This window comes from Bos indicus, chromosome 3, assembly GCF_029378745.1.
Source record: "Bos indicus isolate NIAB-ARS_2022 breed Sahiwal x Tharparkar chromosome 3, NIAB-ARS_B.indTharparkar_mat_pri_1.0, whole genome shotgun sequence".
In the NCBI taxonomy this organism is placed as follows: Eukaryota; Metazoa; Chordata; class Mammalia; order Artiodactyla; family Bovidae; genus Bos; species Bos indicus.
The window spans coordinates 100,017,098-100,040,452 of NC_091762.1; the positions used below are offsets into that span (position 1 = coordinate 100,017,098).

Below are 23,355 nucleotides of genomic sequence, written 5' to 3' on the forward strand. Positions count from 1 at the left end.
CCAACTTTAGCCCCAGCTCGATGGAGCTTCAACAATTTTATTGGCTAAATGCTTCTTCCCAAGTTTACAACATACTGGTTCCTCCTCCAAAACCCCTAATGGGGCAGGAACCTTTAGTACAGGCTCAAAGATGGGGCGTAGGGATTGGAAGTGGGTTGTAATAAGTGAGTTAGAAACCTGCTGATGCTCCACAATTGGACAGCAGGACAGAAAAACTCCTACTTCCTACTGCTGAAAACCATCTATAGAAAGACTTGAATGGGATGGAGATTTACCACTGGTCTCCACAAGAGTACACCCAGTCTTCCTACACCAGGACTTCAGGAACAGGGCGATGCTAAGTCATTCTACACATTTTGCAAAAGTACATAGGCCCAAAATTGGCCATGAGGTTTGGGATTACCAGCTCCCCAACCTGGCAGGATGGGAAGAAAGAAAACGTGTTCATGAAAAGCTTTCGGAAGTGAGTCAAGTCTTCCACCTGAACCTTGATGCTGTATTGATTGTCCAGGAGCTCGATGGCGCCTTGCACCACATACTCATTCTGTAAATGTGAAAGTGAGCAGGTAGAATAGACAATGTGGCCTCCTGGTTTGGTGGCAAGGAGTCCAGCCCTGTAAAAAGAGAGAGAGAGAGTGGCAGTGACTAATGAGCTTTCCAGAAGCAGAAGGGCAACAGAAGATGGAAGGATGGGGAGCCAGCTGTGGGATGGGTGACTGTGTTAGCCTCTGTGTGCCTTCCACAATGACATTATCTGAAAAGCTGTTCTCAAAGCAGAGAGTAACCTAACCTTACTCCATGGGCTCTCCTCCAAAAGCTGTCTTCAAACAGTCACCTGATCTTTGACTCCACTTATAGACCAAACTCTGATACTGGCTATGAACCAAGTTCTTATCCCAGCTGTACAGAGCCTTGACCTCAGTACATATTTCAAAATTGTGTTAATCATTGACATGGGGTTAGGGGTTAGCCTGGAGGTAAAAGTCAATCTGTGCAGTCCATCCTGCTATGTATTTCTACCACATAGAGTTTTTATGTCCCAGAGGAAGACCATCCTGTGATGCTTGTCTCCTTCAGGCAGATTCCCAAACAGAAAACCCTTCTATGGGTGATGGTCTTGGCAACAGCTTCCAGCACCCCAGACTCCCAGATCACTCTTTCCCAAAGCTCCGGGTTTTTGTAAATCTGTTACTCACGCAAGAAGCTGCACCTGCAACACAGGCAACATCTGCCGCTCCTTCTTCCTCGAACGCTGGAAGATGCTGTTTTCCTCCTCATGAAGGGAGTGGCGATCTGTGGTACAGGGCACATCCACTAGCACCTGCCCAGGAGTGTAAAAGGGCGAGAATTAGAGCTCCTTACAGGCTCCTCTTCCTTAGGTCAGGGCTAGTTTAGTCCCTTGACCTGGAGGATTCAGCAGAGTGCTCCCCTGGCCCATCCCCCAACTGCAGAGTATCTGACAAAGCTTCTCACTTTAACCTGGTGGACAACTCTGAAATAAAGAGTGGGGAAATAGTACATCTAGGTATACTTATGGCTGGTCAAAAAACCAAAACCAACATATAAATAATTGTAATTAAATAATTGATATCAACCTAAAAAGAAGTCTTCCGTGTTTCAGAGCTCTGTCCTTAACTCTGTCCCTAGCTATTTGAATAAAAACATCCAACTTACAGATGATATAATGCCCAAAGGGTACCTAATACACTGAGTAACAGGATCAGGATTCAAAATTATCTTATTCTAAAACAATGTCATATTCAACATGGAAAAGTTTTAAAGTGAGAGATGCAAAGTCATTCACTTATTGGGGAATTCTCCAGCGGTCCAGTGGTTAGGACTCCCCACTTTCTCTGCTCAGGGCCTGGGTTTGATCCCCAGTCAGGGAACCAAGACCCCACAAGTCACACAGCACAGCCAAAAATAAACAAAGTCATGCATTTATTTATTAAAAGCCTACTCTGATGGGCAGCAAAACAAAACAAAAAGAGCCCCTGACCTCCCCCCAAAAACTAGTCCTATATTTACATTTCAAAAAAGTAAAAATCATCTATGGAAAAGATCTGTAAATTTTCAGTTAAGCAGAAATTCCATGTAAATTAGTAATGACCCAGAGTTCAATATTCTGATGCATTCTTTGGCTACATGAATTGATATAGCACACACAGAGTAAGATAAATGATTACCTTGTACTCTGGTCAGGTCATATCTCAAGAAATGTGATGGGACTAGCGTTTAGAAAAAGAGATGTTAATTAAATAAGAATGCTCAGAGAAGGGATAGGAAAGCTCAGAGAAGGGTCACTGGGATGTTTAGAAACCACATGACAATACCCTCTGTTTCCTGAAACCCTTGTAATACAAAATACCTAAAAAGGATAGATAAAATAATTTTAAAAAGTCAATATTTTTAAATGCATAGCTCAAAGAAAATTAGAGAAATCCGTAGAAGCCAAAGAAAAACCAGGAGTACAAATCCAAGGAGGCATTCCAGAGCTGAAGCTGATGGCTTCTTTTTTTTTTTTCCAATTTGAAGTATAGTTGACCTATGACGTTGTGTTAGTTTCCGGTATACAGCAAAGAGATTCAGTAAAAAAACCAAACAAACACATATATATTATTTTTCAGATTCTTTTCTATTATAAGATATTGAATATAGTTCCCTGTGCTATGCAGTAGGACCTTGTTCCTTTTTCTTTTGGCTGTGCTGTGTGGCTTGTGGGCACTCAGTTCCCTGACCAGGGATTCAACCCAGGCCACAGCAGTGAAAGCCCGGAATTCTAACTGTTAGGCCACCAGGGAACTCCCAGGACCCTGTTTATCTATTCCACATACAGTAGTTTGCATCCACTAATCCAAAACCCCTAACTTATCCCATCCCTCTTTCTCCTTTGGTAACCATAACTTTGTTTTCTATTCCTGTGAATCTGTTTCCATCTTGTAAATAAGCTCATTTGTATCTTTTTTTTAAGATTCTACTTACAAGTGATTTGTGTTTCTCTGAGTTACTTCACTTAGTATGATAATCTCTAGATTCATCCATGTTGCTGCAAATGGCACTATTTCATTCTTTTTTATGGCTGAGGCATATTCCATTTAATATATGTATCACATCATCTTTATCCACTCATCTGTCAATAGACATTTAGGTTGCTTCCAAGTCTTCGCTCTTGTAAATAATGCTGCTAATTATAGTTTTGTCTGGACATATGTCCAGGAGTGGGATAGCTGGATCCCATGGCAACTCTACTTTTAGTTTTTTAAGGAACCTCCATACTGTTTTCTATAATGGCTGCACCAATTTATATTCCCACCAACCATGTAAGAAGGTTCTCTTCTCCACAACCTCTCCAGCATTTATTATTTGTAGACAATTTTTTTTTTTTAATCTTTTTGGCCATGCCACACAGCATGTGGGATCTTAGTTCCCTGATCAGGGATCAAATCTGCACTCCGTGCATTGGCAGCATGGAGTCTTAACCACTGGACCACCAGGAAAGTCTCAATTATTTGTAGACTTTTTGATAATGGCCATTCTGACCAGTGTGAAGTCACACTGTATTTTTGATTTGCATTTTCTAAAAATTAGCAATGTTGAGCATTTTTTCACATGCCCGTTGGCAGGATTAAAAAGACTGTGTGGATCATAATAAACTGTGGAAAATTCTGAAAGAGATGGGAATACCAGACCACCTGACCTGCCTCTTGAGAAATCTGTATGCAGGTCAGGAAGCAACAGTTAGAACTGGACAGGGAACAACAGACTGGTTCCAAATAGGAAAAGGAGTACGTCAAGGCTGTATATTGTCACCCTGCTAATTTAACTTATATGCAGCGTACATCATGAGAAACGCTGGACTGGATGAAGCACAAGCTGGAATCAAGATTGCTGGGAGAAATATCAATAACCTCAGATATGCAGATGACACCACCCTTATGGCAGAAAGTGAAAAGGAACTAAAAAGCCTCTTGATGAAAGTGAAAGTGGAGAGTAAAAAAGTTGGCTTAAAGCTCAACATTCAGAAAACGAAGATCATGGCATCCGGTCCTATCACTTCATGGGAAATAGATGGGGAAACAGTAGAAACAGTGTCAGACTTAATTTTTTGGGCTCCAAAATCACTGCAGATGGTGACTGCAGCCATGAAATTAAAAGACGCTTACTCCTGGGAAGGAAAGTTATGACCAACCTAGATAGCATATTCAAAAGCAGAGACATTACTTTGCCAACAAAGGTCTGTCTAGTCAAGGCTATGGTTTTTCCTGTGGTCATGTATGGATGTGAGAGTTGGACTGTGAAGAAGACTGAGCACTGATGAATCGATGTTTTTGAAGTGTGGTGTTGGAGAAGACTCTTGAGAGTCCCTTGGACTGCAAGGAGATCCAACCAGTCCATTCTGAAGGAGATCAGCCCTGGGATTTCTTTGGAAGGAATGATGCTAAAGCTGAAACTCCAGTACTTTGGCCACCTCATGCAAAGAGTTGACTCATTGGAAAAGACTCTGATGCTGGGAGGGATTGGGGGCAGGAGGAGAAGGGGACGACAGAGGATGAGATGGCTGGATGGCATCACTGACTCAATGGATGTGAGTCTGAGTGAACTCCAGGAGTTGGTGATGGACAGGGAAGCCTGGCGTGCTGCGATTCATGGGGTCACAAAGAGTCGGACACGACTGAGCAACTGAACTGAACTGAACTGAACTGAACTGAATGTAGAATTAAAATATAAACCTTCCTAAATAAAAAAAAAATTTAAGAGATTACACAGTGAAAGAAACAGTAAGTAAAACAAACTCAGTAAATACTTTGACAGAGCCAAAACCAAATATATCAGGGACATTAATTGTTTTGAAAGAGAAAAATTTTCAGATTGGTTCAAAAAGCAAAACCCAATTCTAGGGAGTATATGAGAGACATATCTAAAGGGTAGTTATTTAATAAGGCTAAATATAAAGAGATTGGAAAAGGTATAAATGCGGCATATATAAAAGGGAAGCTGTTAAGTGGGAAGACAGGTAGATCTATCTTGCCATGAAAATAAGGAGCTCTGGCACTCCAGCTGATGGCCAGGTAGAGCTGGGGTAGAAACGAAATTACCAAGAGTGTATGGAGTCCTGAGATAGTATTCTTCTTTGAATCTGAAGTGCTTAACACTTGCCTAACACAGTATGTGGTACACAACTATTTGTTCAATGAATAAATTAACAAAGACATCTTCAGGACATTAAAGCTGTTTTCAAACATCTGAAATGCTTCAGACAAACATCTGAAATGTTTGTCTGAAATGTTCCATTTCACATGAAATGGGAGGCAGCGCATTGTTACAGAAGGCATAGCTAGAATTAATGAATGGAAATAATAAAAATAAAAGGGACTGTGATGATGACAATATTATTAAATGCTTTCTATATGCCAGGAGCATTCTACATGCATTCTATTTAATCTCCACCTATGGGATAGGCATTAATATTATCCTTACTTTACAGAGGAAGAAACTGAAGTTTAAACTGAAAGGTTAACTTCTCTGGCTGGTAAGTGATGGAGCCAGGATTCCAAACCAAGCAGTCTGACTCTAGAATCCTTGAACTCAGCCATATACCATAAAATCTAGAGATTTTAATTCAGTAAGAGAAAGAATTTTTCTAATAGCAGAGGTGTTCAACACAAAACCTGAGTGAGCCCCTGTCACCAAAAGTATGCAAACACAAGCTGAATAATGATGATGGCTACTACCTGTTTAATCTTCATAGCCAGTTGATGTACTGAGCACTTTCCCTGGATATGCTCATTATTAATCCTCATAATAATCATTTTCTATTTTATAAACAAAGAGGCTGAAGTTCACGGAGATCAAGCAGCTGTCTCAAAGTCAATAAGTGGCACCTCTGTGATACAAAAACAAGTTAGGTCGACAGCAGAGGTCATGCTCCCTCTACTCTGCTGCCTGTATGCCAAAAAGGTTGAATAGGGGATTCCTACACAGATGGGAAGCAGGTCTCTCAAGCTATCCAAGATTCTATAAGCCTTGGTCTTTCTTTCCATGTCTTAGAGTGGCTGAGGCAAGATGGTAAGAACTGAACAGAAGGGAAAAATGCGTCAGATGACAACACAGAGGCAATAGCTGTATACATATATTTTATATTTTTAGAAGTATATATTTTAAATAAATAATTTTAGAATGTGCCGATTAGAAAATACAGGGAACTCTCCTCCACTGTTAGTGGGAATGTAAATTGGTGCAGCCACTATGGAGGATAGTATAGAGGTTCATCAAAAAACTAAAAACAGAACTACTCTGTGTGTGTGTGTGTGTACTCAGTCGCATCCGACTCTTTGTGACCCCATGGATTGTAGCCTGCCAGGCTCCACTATCCATGAGATTTTCCAGGCTAGAATACTGGAGTGGGTTGCCATTTCCTTCTCCAGGGGAACTTCCCGACCCAGGGATTGAACCCACCTCTCCTGTATCTCCGACACTGGCAGGCAGATTATTTACCACTGAGCCACCTGGGAAGCAGAACTACCATATGACCCAGCAATCCCATTCCTGGGCATATAACCAGAGAAAACCATAATTCAAAAGACACATGCATCCCAATATTCATTTAGCACTATTTACAATAGGCAAGACACTGAAGCAACCTAAATGTCTATCAACGAAGGAATAAAGATGTTGTACATATATACTGTTATTGTTGTTTAATTGCTAAGTCATGTCAGATTCTCTTGCAACCCCATGGACTATGGCCTGCCAGGCTCCTCTGTCCATGGGATTTCCCAGACAACACTACTGGAGTGGGTTGCCATTTCCTTCTCCAGGGGATCTTCCCTACCCAGGGATCAAACCCTCCTCTCCTGCAGTGGCAGGCAGATTCTTTACTACTGAGCCACCTGGGAAGCCTACAGGAAAACTAGAGTGGGTTGCCATGCCCTTCTCCAGGGGAATCTTCCCATATATATATTCATACAATGGAACATCATTCAGCCATAAAAAGGAACAAAACTGTGCCATTTGCAGAGGCAAGGATAGACCTAGAGACTGTCATATAGAGTGTAGTAAGTCAGAAAGAGAAAAACAAATAAAATATCACTTACATGTAGAATCTAGAAAAATTATATGGATGAACTTACCTGCAAAGCAGAGAGACACAGGTGCAGAGAATAAACTTACGGATACCAAGGAGGGAAGGGAAAGTGAAAGTGAAAGTTGCTCAGTCATGTCTGACTCTTTGCAACCCCATATACAGTCCATGGAATTCTCTAGGCTAGAATACTGGAGTGGGTAGCCTTTCCCTTCTCCAGGAGGTCTTCCCAACCCAAGAAAAGAACTGAGGTCTCCCGCATTGCAGGCAGACTCTTTACCAGCTGAGCCACAAGGGATGCCCAAGAATACTGAAGTGGGTAGCCTATCCTTTCTCCAGTGGATCTTCCCGACCCAGGATTCGAACTGGGGTCTCCTGCATTGCAGGCAGATTCTTTACCAACTGACTATCAGGGAGGCCCAGGAGGGAAGAGGGGGTGGGATAAACTGGGAGACTGGGATTGACATATATATACTACTATGTATAAAACACATAACTAATAAGAACCTGCTGTAGAGCACATGAAACTCTACTTAATGGTATGTGGTGACCTAAATGGGAAGGAAATCTAAAAAAAGAGGGGATACATACAACTGATTCACCATGCTATAATTGATTCACCATGCTATAAAGCAGAAGCTAACACAATACTGTAAAGCAACTATACTCTAATAAAAATAAGAATTTAAAAAATAATAAATAAAAGAAAATATAAATAACTTAAAGATGTAAAATGACTTTCCGCAAAAACCAAAAAGTTGGATAACTCCAATGGTGGCAGGATATGAGGAAATAGTGCCCTTATTCATTACCAGTAGAAGTGAAACTGATTTAGCCTTCACAGGGAGTGATTCAGTAACCTCTGTCAATATCCTAAGTACATATAAACTGTTATCCAGCAATCATACTCCAAAAACAAAACCAAAAGTTTGACTTCAGGGCATATTATTAACTAAAAAAAAATACAAAGTTCAGAATAGTAAGCATGATACACTACCATTCCTATTATTTTTTATATACACATTTATATTTGTATATACACAAAGAAAATATTTTAAGGGGATACAGAAGAAAATACAGACAATATGTAGGGAGAGGAAATAGACAGCTGTGAGACAGGATTAAGAAGAAAACACACTTTTCTCCAGATACCATATTGAGCCTTCTGCATTTTACATCATGTACTGTATAAATATTCAAAACTAAATAAAATGAGCTTAATCATACTTACTTTAATGAGGGTTACTGTGCAGCCAAGTGAGTAGTGAAATAAAATAAGCCTAATTAATTTTTTTCCAGCCAGACAGGTTCAAACTCTTTTTGTTCCCTCTAATCAAGATAGCAGGCAGTCATCTAAGCTGAACTGACAGTTCTGCAGATGGCTGTTTTCATCACATCACCTAAGGAGAGAGTTGGCCAGGTCCACAATCAGCCCTACATCTTCCAATACATATGGCTAGATCCTACCCGATCAGGGCCTAGCACCAGGAGGGAATGCCAGGTTTGGCTAGCTGGATGTCCCAGGTAAGGAATCACTCACCCGGTCATAGGTGTCCCCCTCCAATTCTCCCCATTTCCTGCCATCCCATGATGTGACTCGAACTCGATTCTTATCCCTGACATCTTGAGGCACATAGCTGTGAAGGACCCTCTGTAGCCTGCTCGTTCGTGACGTGGAGAGATCATTGGCAGCGAGATTGCCTGTGGGAGTATAAATTTTAGGATTGTTTTTTTCTACCTCTGTAAAAAAACGCCCTTGGACTCTTAACAGGAATTGCACTGCATCTATAAACATTCTGGGTAGTAGGAACATCTTATGCCTGCAGGTATAAAGAAACTTCAGAGGCCATTGCACAACAAAGCATCCCACCAGCAACGGTGCCGATGGAGAGTCAGACAAATTCTCAGGCACAGCCAATCAACGCAGACCCCCAAGGCAGGGGCAAGTGGAGGAGAAACATTTATTATATGCAAAGCACAGTACTAGACACTCTGGAGTGGGGGCTGCAAAGGCAAACACCAACTTAGTCCAGAAAGGTTATATAAATAAACAAAGCAGACTAGGCTAAAACATTTATTTCTTTAAAAAATATGCTCTCTCACCTTTCTTGAAATATACATTTCTCTTCATCTTTGGTAGATACTACATATTATTTACCCGCAATTTAAATTCTACTCTTATTCCTTAGTATGGGCTTCCCCAGCGGCTCAGCTGTAAAGAATCCACCTGCAATCCAGGACACGTAGAGACATGGGTTCAATCCTTGGGTCAGGAAGATCCCTTGGAGAAAAAAATGGCAACCTACTTCAGTATTCTGGCCTCGAAAATTCCATGGACAGAGGAGCCTGAAGGGCTATAGTCCATGAGGAAAAAAAGAGTCAGACATGACTGAGCAACTAAACAACAATTCCTTAGTTTCAGAACTCCAATTTTATTTGAGAGAGAGGGGAGCAATATCCCCCAAAAGACTACATTTCCCAGCCTCCTTTTACAACTAAGTAAAACTATAAGACTAAGTTCTGGTCAGTGAGTTGTAGGCAGAATTACTGTGTGGGACTTCTGGTAAGATGTTTAAAAGAAGCTGATACAGGGCTTCCCTTGTGGCTCAGTGGTAAAGAATCCACCTGCCATGCAGGAGACATGGGTTTAATCCCTGGTCCAGGAAGATCCCACATGCCATGGAGAAGCTAAGCCCCAGCTCCACAACTACTGAACCTATGCTCTAGAGTCCAGAAGCCGCAACTACTAATACCACAGGTTGCACCTACTGACGCTTGTGTGCCCTAGAGCCCGTGCTGTGCAACAGGAGAAGCCACCGCAATGAGAAGCCCACGTACCACAACTGGACAGTAGCCCCTGCTCATTGCAATTAGAGAAAAGCCCACGCAGCAACAAAGACCCAGCACAGCCAAAAATAAATAAAAATTATATATAAAAAACACAAGCTGATACAGGGACTTTCCTGGTGATCCAGTAGTTAGGATTCTACCCGCCAATGCAGGGGACACGGGTTTGATCCCTCATCTGAGAGGATTCCACATGCCAAGGGGCAACTAAGCCCATGTGCCACAATTACCGAAGCTCATACGCCCCAGAGCCTGTGCTCAACGAGAGAAGCCACTGCAGTAAGAAGCCCGTGCACCACAACTAGGGAGTAGCCCCCTGCTTGTGGCAATGAGAGAAAACCCACCAAGCAACAAAGACCCAGTACAGTCAAAATTAAATTTAAAAAATTAAAAATAAATAAATAAAAAGAAGCTGATACAATCAGGAGATGTGCCCCTTTTGTCCAGACTTTTCTTCCTGCCTGGAATTTGAATGTAATAATTGGAATTCCAGTAGTCAAGCAGTCATGTTGGAGGCATGAGGCAATCCTGAGGATGGAAGACAGCAATAAAATAGGTTGCAAAAAGAAAGAAGAAACCCTGATAACTGTGGAGCCTCCATGCCAGTCCTGGACTGCCTATATTCCAGCTCTCATACGTAAGAGAAGAATAAACATTTCTTCTTTAAGTCAGTTAGTTGAGTTTTCTATTGTATACAACCAAGCCTAAACCTGAATGATTCACCATCTACCTTTCACTTTCCCTTTTGTGATAGACACGAGTTTGAGAAATATTTCACTTCACTCTTGGCTCTAAGAAAAATATTACTGTGAGCTTAATAATAAATGGCAATTGATACCTGGCCTCGGAGTCAAGGAATGAAAGAGAGCAGTGGGTACTGTGGTGAAGAACTAGAGAGTACATACTTTTATCTAGTGAGTGAACCACTTTAGTCTCCCCACAAAGAAATATGTCCTAATTTTTGAGGGCACTCAAAGAAGTCAAAATTGGATTCTCTGCTCAAGAAGAATTTGCAGCAGGATATCAATTGAGAAGAGAAAATCTGGGTTCCAGTTCTGGGCCTATCTCTAACTCCTTTAGAAAAGCAACTCTAAATTACTTCTTTGGCCCTTCTTCCTCTTCTGAGTTCTAGTTCCTCCTCATCCAAGAAACTCCACCTTATCCATTCCCCCTTCTGATGAATTTTCACAGCAGTCAGTCAGATCAGCATAGCCCAGCCTAGGGTGATTGGACCCATTAAGCCATATCAACATTTCTTCATTCCCTCTGGACTTCCAGAATGTGGAAATCAAATGTAGTACCTCTCTGAATCACCTGTAGGGCCTACCTTGAGGCTGGAAGCTAATTCAAACTGTGCAAGTTGGCTGATAAGAACTGGAAAAGAAGGGTCCAGGCCCAATAAAAAAGGCTATGGCAAGAGAAGCCTGGCTGAGCTCCAGGATCAGTGTCACAGCCATCTCCTCCCTTCTGGCTTCCCTGGTGGTCCAGTGGTTAAGAATGTGCCTGCCAACGCAGGGGTCATGGGGTGAAGATTCCAATGCCACGGGGCAACTATGCCCGTGTACCATAACTACTGAGCCCATGAACCCAAGAGCCTATGCTCTGTGACCAGAAAAGTCACGGCAACGAAAATCTTGAGCACAGCAGCTAGACAGTAGACCCCAACTGCCACAACTGGAAAAAGTCCATGCACAGCAACAAAGACCCAGCACAGCCAAGAAATGAATGAATGAATAAATAAAAATCACAGCCTCCTTGTGAATCTTTCTCAAGATAAAAGTACTGTTTATATTAAGGCAGGATGTCAGCAAATGGATGGCTGAAATGAACATTTACAATGAACAAGGCCCAGGCTGAGCTATACTACTGAGTAAGTCTTAGACCTGTCCTCAAGGAACTCCTTATCTTGGGGAGAAAGAACATGTACACCCATTATCCTCTGATGCAAGGCTAATGTACTGTTTCAAGGGTGATGCCCAGAGTGTGAGAGCACAGGAGACAGAGGACACACTTCGCAGCTGGCCAGCAGAGATCATGAGAGAAGACTTCCTGGAGATGGCACACTTGAGCTGAGGCTTGAGAGTTAAGAGGGTGATAGGATGGGGCTATTCCACAGAGAATCTGTAACATGAGCAAAGGTAGAGCCTTATTCAGGCAACAAAGAGTAGCAGGATATGGCTGAAGCACATAAAGCCTGGGGAATAATGACATATTAAAGCTCTAAAGGACTGCTGTGGCCAGATCTTATCATTTTAGCTGTCAGGCTAAGAAAATGGAACTTATAGACAAAGGGAAAAGATGCAGAGGGGTGAAAAGTGTCATGTGGTAGATTAATCAGGGCTTTGCTTTAATCTGCTTTCAAAGACCTTGCTCTGCTTGGCAGTCTTCCTTGGCCACCTGACAGAGAAAGAGAGGAAGTCACTGCAAACAGAAAAAACAAACCAGCTTAGCAAGTACTCCCCTACCTCTGACCTGGACCAGAGAGCTCATCATATTCAATGAGCCCCTGACTGGGGGAGGGAGGGGAGGGGAGCCCTCCCTGCTCAAGACACAGCCCTCTAACTTACGGCAACAGCCAGTCTGAAGCAATGCTAGTGTCTTCCCCCCAGGGGCTGCACACAGGTCAAGCACGGTGTCACCAGGTTGCAGGCCAAGGGCTAGGACAGGCAGCAAGGATGCAGCATCCATCAGGTAGTAGTCCATGAGACCCAGGCTGCCAAGCCTAGAAGAGAAGAGACCACCTTAGAGTGAAAGGCCAAGTCAGGAGACCCACTGGAAGTCAAGGTCTCAAGTCCATACCCTCAGGGATTACTGAGCTCTATGCAGCAAAAACTCATTTCTCCAACCCACCCTCAGTTGTGTACTCACTCACTCATTCATCTACATAGCAGCCAGCCTTTTAAAACAGAAATCAACTCACCCAATTCCAGCCACACTACTCATCTTGCTATTCCTTAATTAAGCTACGCATACTCCTGTTTTGTAGTTGTTCTGCTTTCTGCACGCAGCATATTTCCTCCAAACATACCTCATTTGCTTCCTCACTTCTTTCAGGTCCTCCGCGAAAGTTACCTCACCAAAAAAGCACTGGTATGCCCTAACCACTCTATCTGAAAATAGCAGCCCCTAATAGTTGGGGAAACAGTGTCAGACTTTATTTTTGGGGGCTCCAAAATCACTGCAGATGATGACTGCAGCCATGAAATTAAAAGACGCTTACTCCTTGGAAGGAAAGTTATGACCAACCTAGACAGCATATTCAAAAGCAGAGATATTACTTTGCCAACAAAGGTCTGTCTAGTCAAGGCTATGGTTTTTCCTGTGGTCATGTATGGATGTGAGAGTTGGACTGTGAAGAAAGCTGAGTGCTGAAGAACTGATGCTTTTGAACTGTGGTGTTGGAAAAGACTCTTGAGAGTCCCTTGGACTGCAAGGAGATCCAACCAGTCCATCCTAAAGGAGATCAGCCCTGGGTGTTCTTTGGAAGGAATGATGCTAAAGCTGAAACTCCAATACTTTGGCCACCTCATGCAAAGAGTTGACTCACTGGAAAAGACCCTGATCCTGGGAGGGATTGGGGGCAGGGGGAAAAGGGGACAACAGAGGATGAGATGGCTGGATGGCATCACCGACTCGATGGATGTGAGTTTGAGTGAACTCCGGGAGTTGGTGTTGGACAGAGAGGCCTGGCATGCTGTGATTCATGGGGTCGCAGAGTCGGACACGACTGAGCGACTGAACTGAACTCCCATCTATCTTTAAAGTATTTATTATTCACTTTGTAAGTATAGGGGGGTGTGTGTGTGTGTGTGTGTGTGTGTGTGTGTGTGTGTATTTTTCTCCTTCTCTCTCTCCGTATTAGAGTGAAGGTAGAGACTTCGTCTTGTTTTGTTCATTATAACATCTCCAACACCTGAAACAGTGAATGGCGTGTGGTAGGAACTCAGTTTTATTAGGTTACATATTGAGATACAAAGTTCTTTCTGGGTTCAGAAAAGAATGCCATCCATTGTGCCTGTCAGAGTTAAAATTATCTGACTTAAGTTTGGACGAAGCAATGGACTTTCATTAGGTTAAAAAAAGGGAGTCGGGTGGGGAAGAGGTGCATTCTAAGCAGAAGAAAACAAAAAAACCAAAGGCACAGAACCAAACTCATAGCTTCTTTCAGACACGGTGAGAAATGTGGTGTGTAGATATACAAGGAGATCCAACTGGTCCATCCTAAAGGAGATCAGTCCTGGGTGTTCATTGGAAGGACTGGGGTTGAAGCTGAAACTCCAATACTTCGGCCACCTGATGCGAAGAGCTGACTCACTGGAAAAGACCCTGATGCTGGGAAAGATTGAGGGCAGGAGGAGAAGAGGACGACAGAGGATGAGATGGTTAGATGGCATCACCAACTCAATGGACATGAACTTGGGTAAACTCCGGGAGTTGGTGATGGACAGGGAGGCCTGGCGTGCTGCGGTTCACGGGGTCGCAAAGAATTGGACACGACTGAGCGACTGAACTGAACTGAGAAATACAAGGTACATGAGATTGAAGTTGGAAAGCAAATAGAGGCCAAGGTTGTAACAGATATTAAGTTTGGACTATAACCTGTAGGCAGTTACCAAAGTTTTTTAAAGAAAATCACACGATCGGCTAGTGAGAGTTTTAGAAAGCTAGGTAGGCTAGAAAGAACAAATTAGAAACAGAGACACCAGTGAGAAGGCTGTTAGGAGAGTCCAAGTGAGAGCTAATGACACACAGATAGAGGCAGCAATCATTAGGGTAGAGGGGATGACAACAACATGATAGTCACAGAAGGACTCCTCACCCACAGTTGTCATAAGGGCAACTGCGGTGCAGTCATTCAGCCTGAGACACAGTTCAGCATGGACAGCCTTTGGGGACAGTCTCAAGGAGACAGAAAACTTGGTCCTTGCTGCCCTGACAGGAAAGCTCTGGGAGAAAGATGTGACAACACACGAGACAGTACCACTAAGGATCAGCTACAAGAGCTACAATCCTTTCACACTTGAATTGTCTGTGAAACTGTGTGTCTTGTACCTCACAAAGGAGAAAGACAAGAAATCAGAGAAAAATATAGAATTGCTATCATAGCTGTACTGGCTCACAAAACCCATTCTTATCAAGTTCCTTCCTTTTATTAATTTATTTTAATTCCTTTCTTTAAGAAGCATTACTCAACCTTTTTTTTGGGGGGGGGGTGGTTCATAGTTTTAAGACTCGGTTAAAAGCTACAATATCTGTTTTCAAAAAAAAGGCACAGTATACTTATGGCTGATTCACATTGTTGTATGACAGCAACCAACACAACATCGTAAAGCGATTATCCTGCAATTAAAATTTTAAAAAGAAAAGCAAAAAAACTTTTCAATTTCAGGAGGTTCCTGGACTCCATGAATACATTTTTGAACTTCCCAGAAGTTAAGATCCCCTTGATTTACAGGGAATCCATCAAGACAAGAAGGAAAAAATTCAAATACAGAGATCTGCTTTCCCCCTGTTCTCAGAGTGTCCTCAGGCAACTTAGAAAACAACATGGTCTTACTCCATGGATCTGCCTAAAGCCAGGGCCTTCAAATCGGCCTCTAACCCTGCTCCAATCTATGCCCTCCTCACTGTGACTAAAACAATTTCCTGAAACACAACTTTGATGGCAATAACATCAATAGTAAGAGATACTATGTATAAGTGTTATATTGCAGGGACTATACTTGGTTTTTAATACACATCATTTGATTTAATTCTTACCACAACCCTATGAGGCAGGAGAACTCAGATTCTAGAGCCAGACTACCTGGATCTCAAATGCAGCCCACCTGCTCATCAGTTGTGTGACCTTCAGCAAATCAGTCAACTTCTCTGTACCTCAGTTTCCTCATCTGTAATGAGTATGTACCAGATAGGATTAGTGTGAGGATGAAATAATTAACAGAAGTCAAATGCTTATTACAGTATCTGGCACATAGTGAGCTATACTTGTCAGCTATTACTATCATTACTTTCCAAGTTATCTTCCTGATAAGGAAACCAAGGCTCAGGTATCCAATGCCACATGTCTTATTTTTTTTTTTGGTTGCACTTCGTGGCATGAGAAACTTCTCCAACCAGGGATCCAAGGATCAACATGGTGGCCCCTGCAATGCAAGCTTGGAGCCTTAACAATTGGACCAACAGCGAAGCCCTGTATATCTAATATCAGTAAGTGGTGAAGACAGGATTCAAACCTAGGTTTTCTTAACTCCAAAGCCCATGCTTATAATCACTCTATGTTATTCCTTTCCTCTGCTCTGAACCCCTCTTTAGTGGTTCTCTAGAACACATATTGGCCATTTACAGCAATAAATAATAAAAGGCACACGGTATAAAGCTACCCAGCTCTGGTAGCTGGGTCATTTATAAGCAACCAGTCATTTATAAGCAACCACCAAGAAACTCCCCTTTCCCCAACCTGCAAGCTCCTGGAATTCAAGATTCCCATACATGGCTTCCCATGTACTTTTCCAGCCTCATCTCTTACTTCTCTTAAGCATACAGCCTTCCTTCAAACCAGCCGCTAAGACTACTGCAAAGACTCCTAATTTACAATCCCATTTCTGCCTTGCCTCTCTCCAACCTATTTTCCACACAGCAGCCAGAATGATATTTTTAAAATTCAAAGCTGATTACATCATTCTCCAGCTTAAAACCTTTATGGCTGGGACTTCCCTGGTGGCCAGTGGTTAAGACTCTGTACTTCCACTGCAGGGGGCACGAGTTCAATCTCTGGTCAAGGAACTAAGATCCCAGATGCCAAATAAAAACAACAACAAAACAAACAAACAAAAAACCCTTTCATGCCTCTCTCTTCCTTTTAGAGAAAAAGTCCATAATCCCATATAGCCTGTAAAACCTTCCTTATTTGGTTCAGATGGTAAAGAACCTGCCTGCAAGGTGGGAGACCTGGCTTTGATCCCTGGGTTGGCAAGATCCCACTCCAGTATTCTTGCTTGGAGACTCCCCATGGATAGAGGAACCTGGCAACCTACAGTCACTGGGGTCGCAAAGAGCCGGACATGACTGAACGACTAAGCAGAGCACAGACTTCTTCTGTAGCCTCACACTCCCATCCCCAACCCCATGCCACCTATTAATTCCTATTCATTTTCAGGTCTTAGCTTAAATTTCACTTCCTCAGCACTAGATCTTCTAACTATAAGACTTCATGGAAAAAAAAAAAAGACTTCATGGCATCTTGTACTTTTCTTCTGTAGCACTTATCACAACCATAAATAGTCAACAGTTATCTCCCTCACTACACTGCAAGTTCCATGGTGACTTGTGCAATTTAGCGTGCCTGGCATTTGGTAGACAATATTTGCTGAATGAAAGAAACACTCCTTCAAATATCAACTCCCACATCCTACAACTACCACTGAGCTCTCCTTTTCTCAATTTCTAAAACACAATTTAGCATTACAGAATCTTTTTTCATTCAAATTCATATACATCTGAGCATTGGATAAGATGTCTGGAAGGTCTCCTTTCTTTTCCCCAGTCTAGTACTAACTTTGTGTTCCTAAGCAAGCCCTATTTCCTAGACAAGGCCCACTTCTTTGGTATCATGAGGTTACCTGTCCTACTCTCTCTGATGGGGGCAAAATAAGAAAGCAATTGTAAATAACACATTTTAACTAGAGAGGGTGCAGTAAGTGCTCATATAAGAAGTGTAAGTTTTTTTCCTTTCTTAGGCAGTAGCACAGACCAGGCTCAAAGTGAAGGTACTTTGACCCCTCAAAGTGCAGGGGTCAGACTGCCTCGGTCTAAATACTAGCTATACCACTTACTACCTAAAGGACCTACAGAAGTAAGAACCTTAACTTCTCTGCACCTCAGTTTCCTCAAAGATGAAAGAAAAACAGTAATATTACCCACCTCAGAGGACTGCTGACAGAACAAAAGGAGGTAAGGCCCAACATGTATAAGCACTTAGTAAATATTAGCAATATTAGGATTCCTATTAAACAGGACAAGAGCTGCATCTCTTCCTGTATACTTCTGGCAGACACTCAGCACAGCCCCAGCCTCGATCCAGATCCTACCTGGCAGGAGGGAAACGGCTGACATCCCCTCTGGTGAAAGTAAAACAACGAAGATTTGGACTGCAAGCCCAGGACGCAGGGGATGGAGCAGCAGTTTGGCTATTCTCAGGCTCTGGTTCCCTGTGGAAGACAGCTTCATTCACAAAGTCCCTGGCCTTCAGCTGCTCCAGCTCAGCACTCACACGATCCCCAGCAGCGAAGTTATTCACCAGTGCACCATACTTCTGCTCTGAGAGGAGACTGACCCGGATTGATGGCCAGAGATCTCCAAATTGCACACTGTAGGTCATGTCAAAATTCTGCAGAGCCAGTCGAGTAGCAGGAAATTTGGGCTCTGTGGAAGCCTGGAAGAAAGAGAACAGGCCTGTAAGTCTTCTAGGCCTCACTATCCCATTACTGCCTGAGCCCACCACCACCTTAGAGTGCTGGGGCAAACATGGGTCCAGCTAAGTGCCCACTCCTGCCTTTGCATCGTGCCTCTGCCTGCCAGAGCAAAAGCGTATGAGAAAAGTAGTGGGAAACCGGCCTTTCTAACTCCATGTTGTGAAAGTAAACTTTAGCTCTCACAATAGCATGTGGGGTTCACCAAAAATGAGGGCATTCCTTGAGACCTAGGAGAGGACTCTTGAGTAGAGTCTATAGAACGTTGGTAGCAACTATAGAGGCCCTGGGCAAAGAACAGATTTAAAGATGGGAGACATTTTTTTTCTTTCTGAACAGTCCTTCCATTTTCTAAAGCACTTTCACATCTCCTAGATTAGATGAGCACCACAAGAGACAGTGCAGTGGGATACAAAAAATATCAACCTTCTACATTTGGTGGAGAGGTGAGGGTAACTTACCTAAAGGTCATGCAGTGACTGACACCACAATGTTCAGTATCACAGGGCTGAGGGTCATCTGGGGAAAGTCCCCAGATTCCAGGAAGGTGGGATGAGAAGAGCTCACAGAAACCTTGAAGTGTGAATCAAAGTGGGGACTTACAGAACGACTGCTACGGGGGCCGCAGAGAGGGGCGTGAGTCAGGCTTGAAGAGTACAGAAATAGGTCGAAAGAGGAAAAAGATCTCAGCTGAGGAGTCCACAAGTTGGCCCTGGATGCCACAGCTGGAATATACTTACTATGGCTGGCAGCCCTGTTACCGTCTATGAGTTTTGTGTTGGCTTAGATTTTTGGGCTGCTTGGAACTCCTTCTCTGCCCTCATTTCTTGTTACGGCGGGGGCTCTTGCTGCGACCCTGACCTCTGCTACGGTGGGGACTCTTGCTCCGCCCCGGACTTTTGCAACAGTGGGGACGAGTCTTGCTCCGGCTCCTGCTGTGGCCCTGCCTTCTGCTACGGTGAGGACTCTTGCTTGGGCTCCGACTTCTGTTACGAAGGGCACTCTTGATTGGGCCCTGACTTTTGCTAGGTCTGGTACTTTCACTCTGGCACTGATCTTCAAAACGTAGAGGACTCTCTCTCCGGTTTTTATTTGTGCTTTCTTGGGTACTATTGCTTCCACTCCGACTTCTGCTAAGATGGAAAGTCTTTCTTTGAGTCCAAGTTGTGCTAGGGCAATGGGCACTCTCACTCTGGCTCCCACTTGCGCTTTGGTGGATGTTCTTGCTGTCACTACTTTGGCATTCACTAATAACCAAAAGTGAACTACAGCTGGCACTAGTGCTACAGCTGGAACTCTTGGTTGAAGGCACAGGACAGCTGTAGGGAATCTGGGAGGACTCCTTGTGGGAGTCTCGAGAAGCCATGGAGTAGACGTGGAGGCCACATGGCATAGCATCAAGGTGACCCCGGGCTCTGGGGGCAATGGGTAAATTTTGGGGGTCAAAGGGTGTTCTCAAAGGGATAAAAGAATAGATGTGGGTAGAACAAGGAGGCACCACAGGCTGGCGATGAGGTTGGAGTGGGCCCCGGGGAGTGCCGTAAGTGCCACCAGGGGGCACCACAGGCTGGTTATGACACTGAAGGGGACCTGTGCATTGATTGAGGGGACCAGAGAGTAGGCCAGGATCGAGGGTGGGGGTAACCATGGAATATACATGGGTACTACAGGGGGGTCCTCGGGGGCTGGTCTGAGCATAACTACTGGGTAAGATAGGATCACAAGGAAGGCGAAGGGGAAGGGAAGCAGGGATAACTGTTTTGAGGGTTCTAGGAACCACAGCAGGTGCAGTAGTCCCTTGGGGAAGTTCTTTGGGGCAGGAATTTGAGCAAGTTGTGATGGTTGTCACCATACAAGAAGGACCAGAGACGCCAGAAGGGCGGGAGGGAGGTGGAGGAGAGGAGCTGGGCTTGGGGGCGCTGAGCTGGTCAGGAGTGTGCTCGGTGACCAGGGAGTGACATCTGTGGGGAGAATGTGGTTGTTTTACCTCTGAGGATTTGGGAGACTTTGCTTGGGGACAAATGGGCACAGGGAGAGGGGATTCCTTACAGCTTCTGCAGGGGGGTGACTGGGGTGGATTCATAAACTGGTTGCCTGGAGGTGAAGGGAAGAAGGCAGAACAAGGACAGTGGGAGGACAGGGGAAGAGGTGGTTCCTGGGGACAGGTGGGACCAGAAATCATAGCACCTGGGGTTATTCGGAGATAAGAGCTCCCACCAGTCTCCCAGGAATAAATGGACTCAAAGCAAGACTTACTGGAATCCTGTAACTGGGGGTTGCCAGTACTCCCAGGGGATAGGTGGATGGCATAGTAAGGGTTCCCAGGGGCAGGTATGTGGGCCTCTGGGGGAAGATGGGAATAGTGATAAGAGCCCTCCTGAGGTGAGCTGGGACAACTAGATGTGCCTGGTTGGGAGGAAAGTGGGGAGCCACAATAATTTTTCCCAAAAGTCGGGTCAAGCTGTGGTTTAGGTTCATGAGAGTCTGGACGCTTAACATGGCCATGGTAAAAGTTGTCAGTGGGTGGGGAAGATGCTGAGGAAAGAGGAGGATCATTGTAACTTCTCCCTGAGGACCAGGAAGAAAGCAGAGTAGAGGTCATGGGCCCAGTATCCAAAATCCTCTGAGGAGGTGGAGAAATTATAGGTCTAGTTTCCATGTGCCGATGGGCAAGGGGAGGTGAAATTACAAGCCCAGTTCCCAAGGACCTGTGAGTAAGAGGCGGTGAAATCACGGGGCCAGTTTCCAAAGGCACATGAGTAAGGGGTGGGGAGGTCACCGGGTTGGTTACCAGGGCTGGAGGGTATCCACCATAGTAATAGAGGTAACTGTGCTGGTCTATGTAAGGGCCTCGGGGACAGGGACGTGGTGTTCTCGGAGGGCTGATCCAGCTGCAATGAGGGCTCCGCTGACGGGCAGGAGGTGATCCCACAAGGCGGAACCGCTCAACACAAGGACTTGGAGGGGACGAACCCGACAGGATAGGCTCCCGGCAGGAGGGCCTTCCTAGGTGTGGAGAACTGGGTTCAAAACATCCCCCTGGGCGCGGAAGAGCCTGCGGGGTTGGGGAGGAGGGCGGTGGCGGCCGGGAAAGAATCGGTCGGGGCAGGGAGGAGGGCTGGCCGGTTAGGGAAGAAATTTCAGGGCTACAAGTGAGGCCAGAGAAAGGGGCTCTGGACAAGTGGGGAGAGCCCATAAGGTGGGAGGAGTCGCTGAACCTTTTGCCTGGTTTGGGGGAAAGGTCTGGAGGTGGTCGCTATAACCTTTCCTGGGAGCCAGAGGCAGCTCGAGGGTGAGGAATGGGGTTGAATCCTCTCCCGGAGGGCAGCAGAAACCCGGGAGGGAAAGGTAAGTCACTACGTCACTTTCCTAGCGGAGAGGACGGCGGGGCAGGAAGGTCTAGGAGGAAAGGAAGAGAAGAAGTCATGGGGGGAGGGGGAAGGGGAGGTAGGGTGGGAAAAAAGGGGAGGGAGGGGGAAAGGGAGGAAGGGAAGTGGAAAGAGGTTAGTGGGGGTCCAGGGGAAGGTAACCAAGTGCCGGAAACAAGAGGCGTGACAGAACTGAAAAAATGAGGGCGGAGGTGATGACGTAACTTAGAGGGGCGGAGTCTGGAGTCCGCAGACCTAACTAGAGGGGCAGCCGAAGACTTGTGACGAAATAAAAAGGCGGCGAGAGGCGAAGACTACAGAGGTGAGAAGGCACCTAGTCACGCCGCCTGAAGGGTGGGGGAAAGGTGACCCAAAGCGTTCCAGCGGCGCTGGAGTAGCGAACGAACTGAGGGTGCGAGATGTGACAGGGCTGGCTAAGTTTCCCGAGGGGCGGCGGTAAAAGGCTGCCGTCACTGGACCTTACCCATTTCTTCTTATGTCGTTGTCTCCGCGGGACCGTCGCGAAGTCCGCACGCTTCAGCATGTCCCGAACACCTCTCACTACCAGCGCAGCCATGTCGTCGTGCGCCGCTTTGTAATTCCGACCGGAACCTCAAAAGCAGACGCTCAGGTTCCGGAGAGGTGGTGTGCCCCACTGTGGACGAAAAGGGGAGAGCGTTACGGCTGACTCTCTTGGGGCTCCGCCCTCCGATACGACGCGAGTGCAAACCCCGCCCAGCTAGGGATCTTTTGTTGTTCTTGCTGTTGTTGTTTTTAGTCGCTCAGTCATGTCCGACTCTTTGCGACCCTCTAAACTGTAGCCCTTGACGTACTCCTTTTCCTATTTGAACCAGTCTGTTGTTCCATGTCCAGTTCTAACTGTTGCTTCCTGACCTGCATACAGGTTTCTCAAGAGGCAGGTCAGGTGGTCTGGCATGCCCATCTCTTTCAGAATTTTCCACAGTTTATTGTGATCCACACAGTAAAAGGCTTTGGCATGGTCAATAAAGCAGAAATAGATGTTTTTCTGGAACTCTCTTGCTTTTTCCATAATCCAGCAGATGTTGGCAATTTGATCTCTGGTTCCTCTGCCTTTTCTAAAACCAGCTTGAACATCTGGAAGTTCACGGTTCACGTATTGCTGAAGCCTGGCTTGAGAATTTTGAGCATTACTCTACTAGCGTGTGAGATGAGTACAATTAAGACTCCGAGCTGCCAATGCAGGGGATATGTGTTTGATGCCTGGTTTCGGAACTAACATTCCCAACATGCTGCACTCAGTTCAGTTCAGTTGCTCAGTCGTGTCCAACTCTTTGCGACCCCATGAATCGCAGCACGCCAGGCCTCCCTGTCCATCACCAACTCCTGGAGTTCACTCAGACTCATGTCCATCGAGTCAGTGATGCCATCCAGCCATCTCATCCTCTGTCGTCCCCTTCCCCTCCTGCCCCCAATCCCTCCCAGCATCATTCTTTTCCAATGAGTCAACTCTTCGCATGAAGTGGCCAAAGTACTGGAGTTTCAGCTTTAGCATCATTCCTTCCAAACAACACCCAGGGCTGATCTCCTTTAGAATGGACTGGTTGGA

At 44.9% G+C, this 23,355-nt stretch overlaps 1 protein-coding gene across 4 annotated transcripts; it reads right to left on the minus strand.

The window, feature by feature from the left end:
• Position 1: 1 nt before the first annotated feature.
• NSUN4 (NOP2/Sun RNA methyltransferase 4) lies at positions 2-22,436 on the minus strand. 4 transcript variants are annotated; one of them, XM_070786610.1, is made up of 7 exons: positions 21,191-21,845; positions 19,140-19,529; positions 18,019-18,362; positions 12,496-12,650; positions 8,622-8,782; positions 1,197-1,321; positions 2-614 (listed from the first exon to the last, which is right to left on the minus strand). In XM_070786610.1, exons 3-7 carry the CDS (start codon positions 18,306-18,308, stop codon positions 338-340), a joined length of 1,008 nt encoding a protein of 335 aa, XP_070642711.1. In that variant the 5' UTR covers positions 18,309-18,362; positions 19,140-19,529; positions 21,191-21,845; the 3' UTR covers positions 2-337. The 4 variants fall into 4 exon arrangements, with proteins under 4 accessions (XP_070642711.1, XP_019813101.2, XP_070642710.1 ...); XM_019957542.2 differs by lacking the exons at positions 19,140-19,529; positions 21,191-21,845 and adding an exon at positions 22,252-22,436; XM_070786609.1 differs by having other exon boundaries at positions 19,140-21,845.
• Positions 22,437-23,355: the final 919 nt, after the last annotated feature.

What these genes read in the sequence shown, in the direction of transcription:
- NSUN4 (XM_019957542.2), bottom strand. Translation starts at nt 22,344, where the DNA reads ATGGCTGCGCTGGTAGTGAGAGGTGTTCGGGACATGCTGAAGCGTGCG. An exon ending in AGCCGTTTCCCTCCTGCCAG is followed by an intron (nt 12,651 to 18,018) that starts GTAGGATCTGGA and finishes CTTCTCTTCTAG; the next exon opens with GCTTGGCAGCCTGGGTCTCA. An exon ending in AGGGGGACACCTATGACCGG is followed by an intron (nt 1,322 to 8,621) that starts GTGAGTGATTCC and finishes ACTCCTGGGCAG; the next exon opens with GTGCTAGTGGATGTGCCCTG.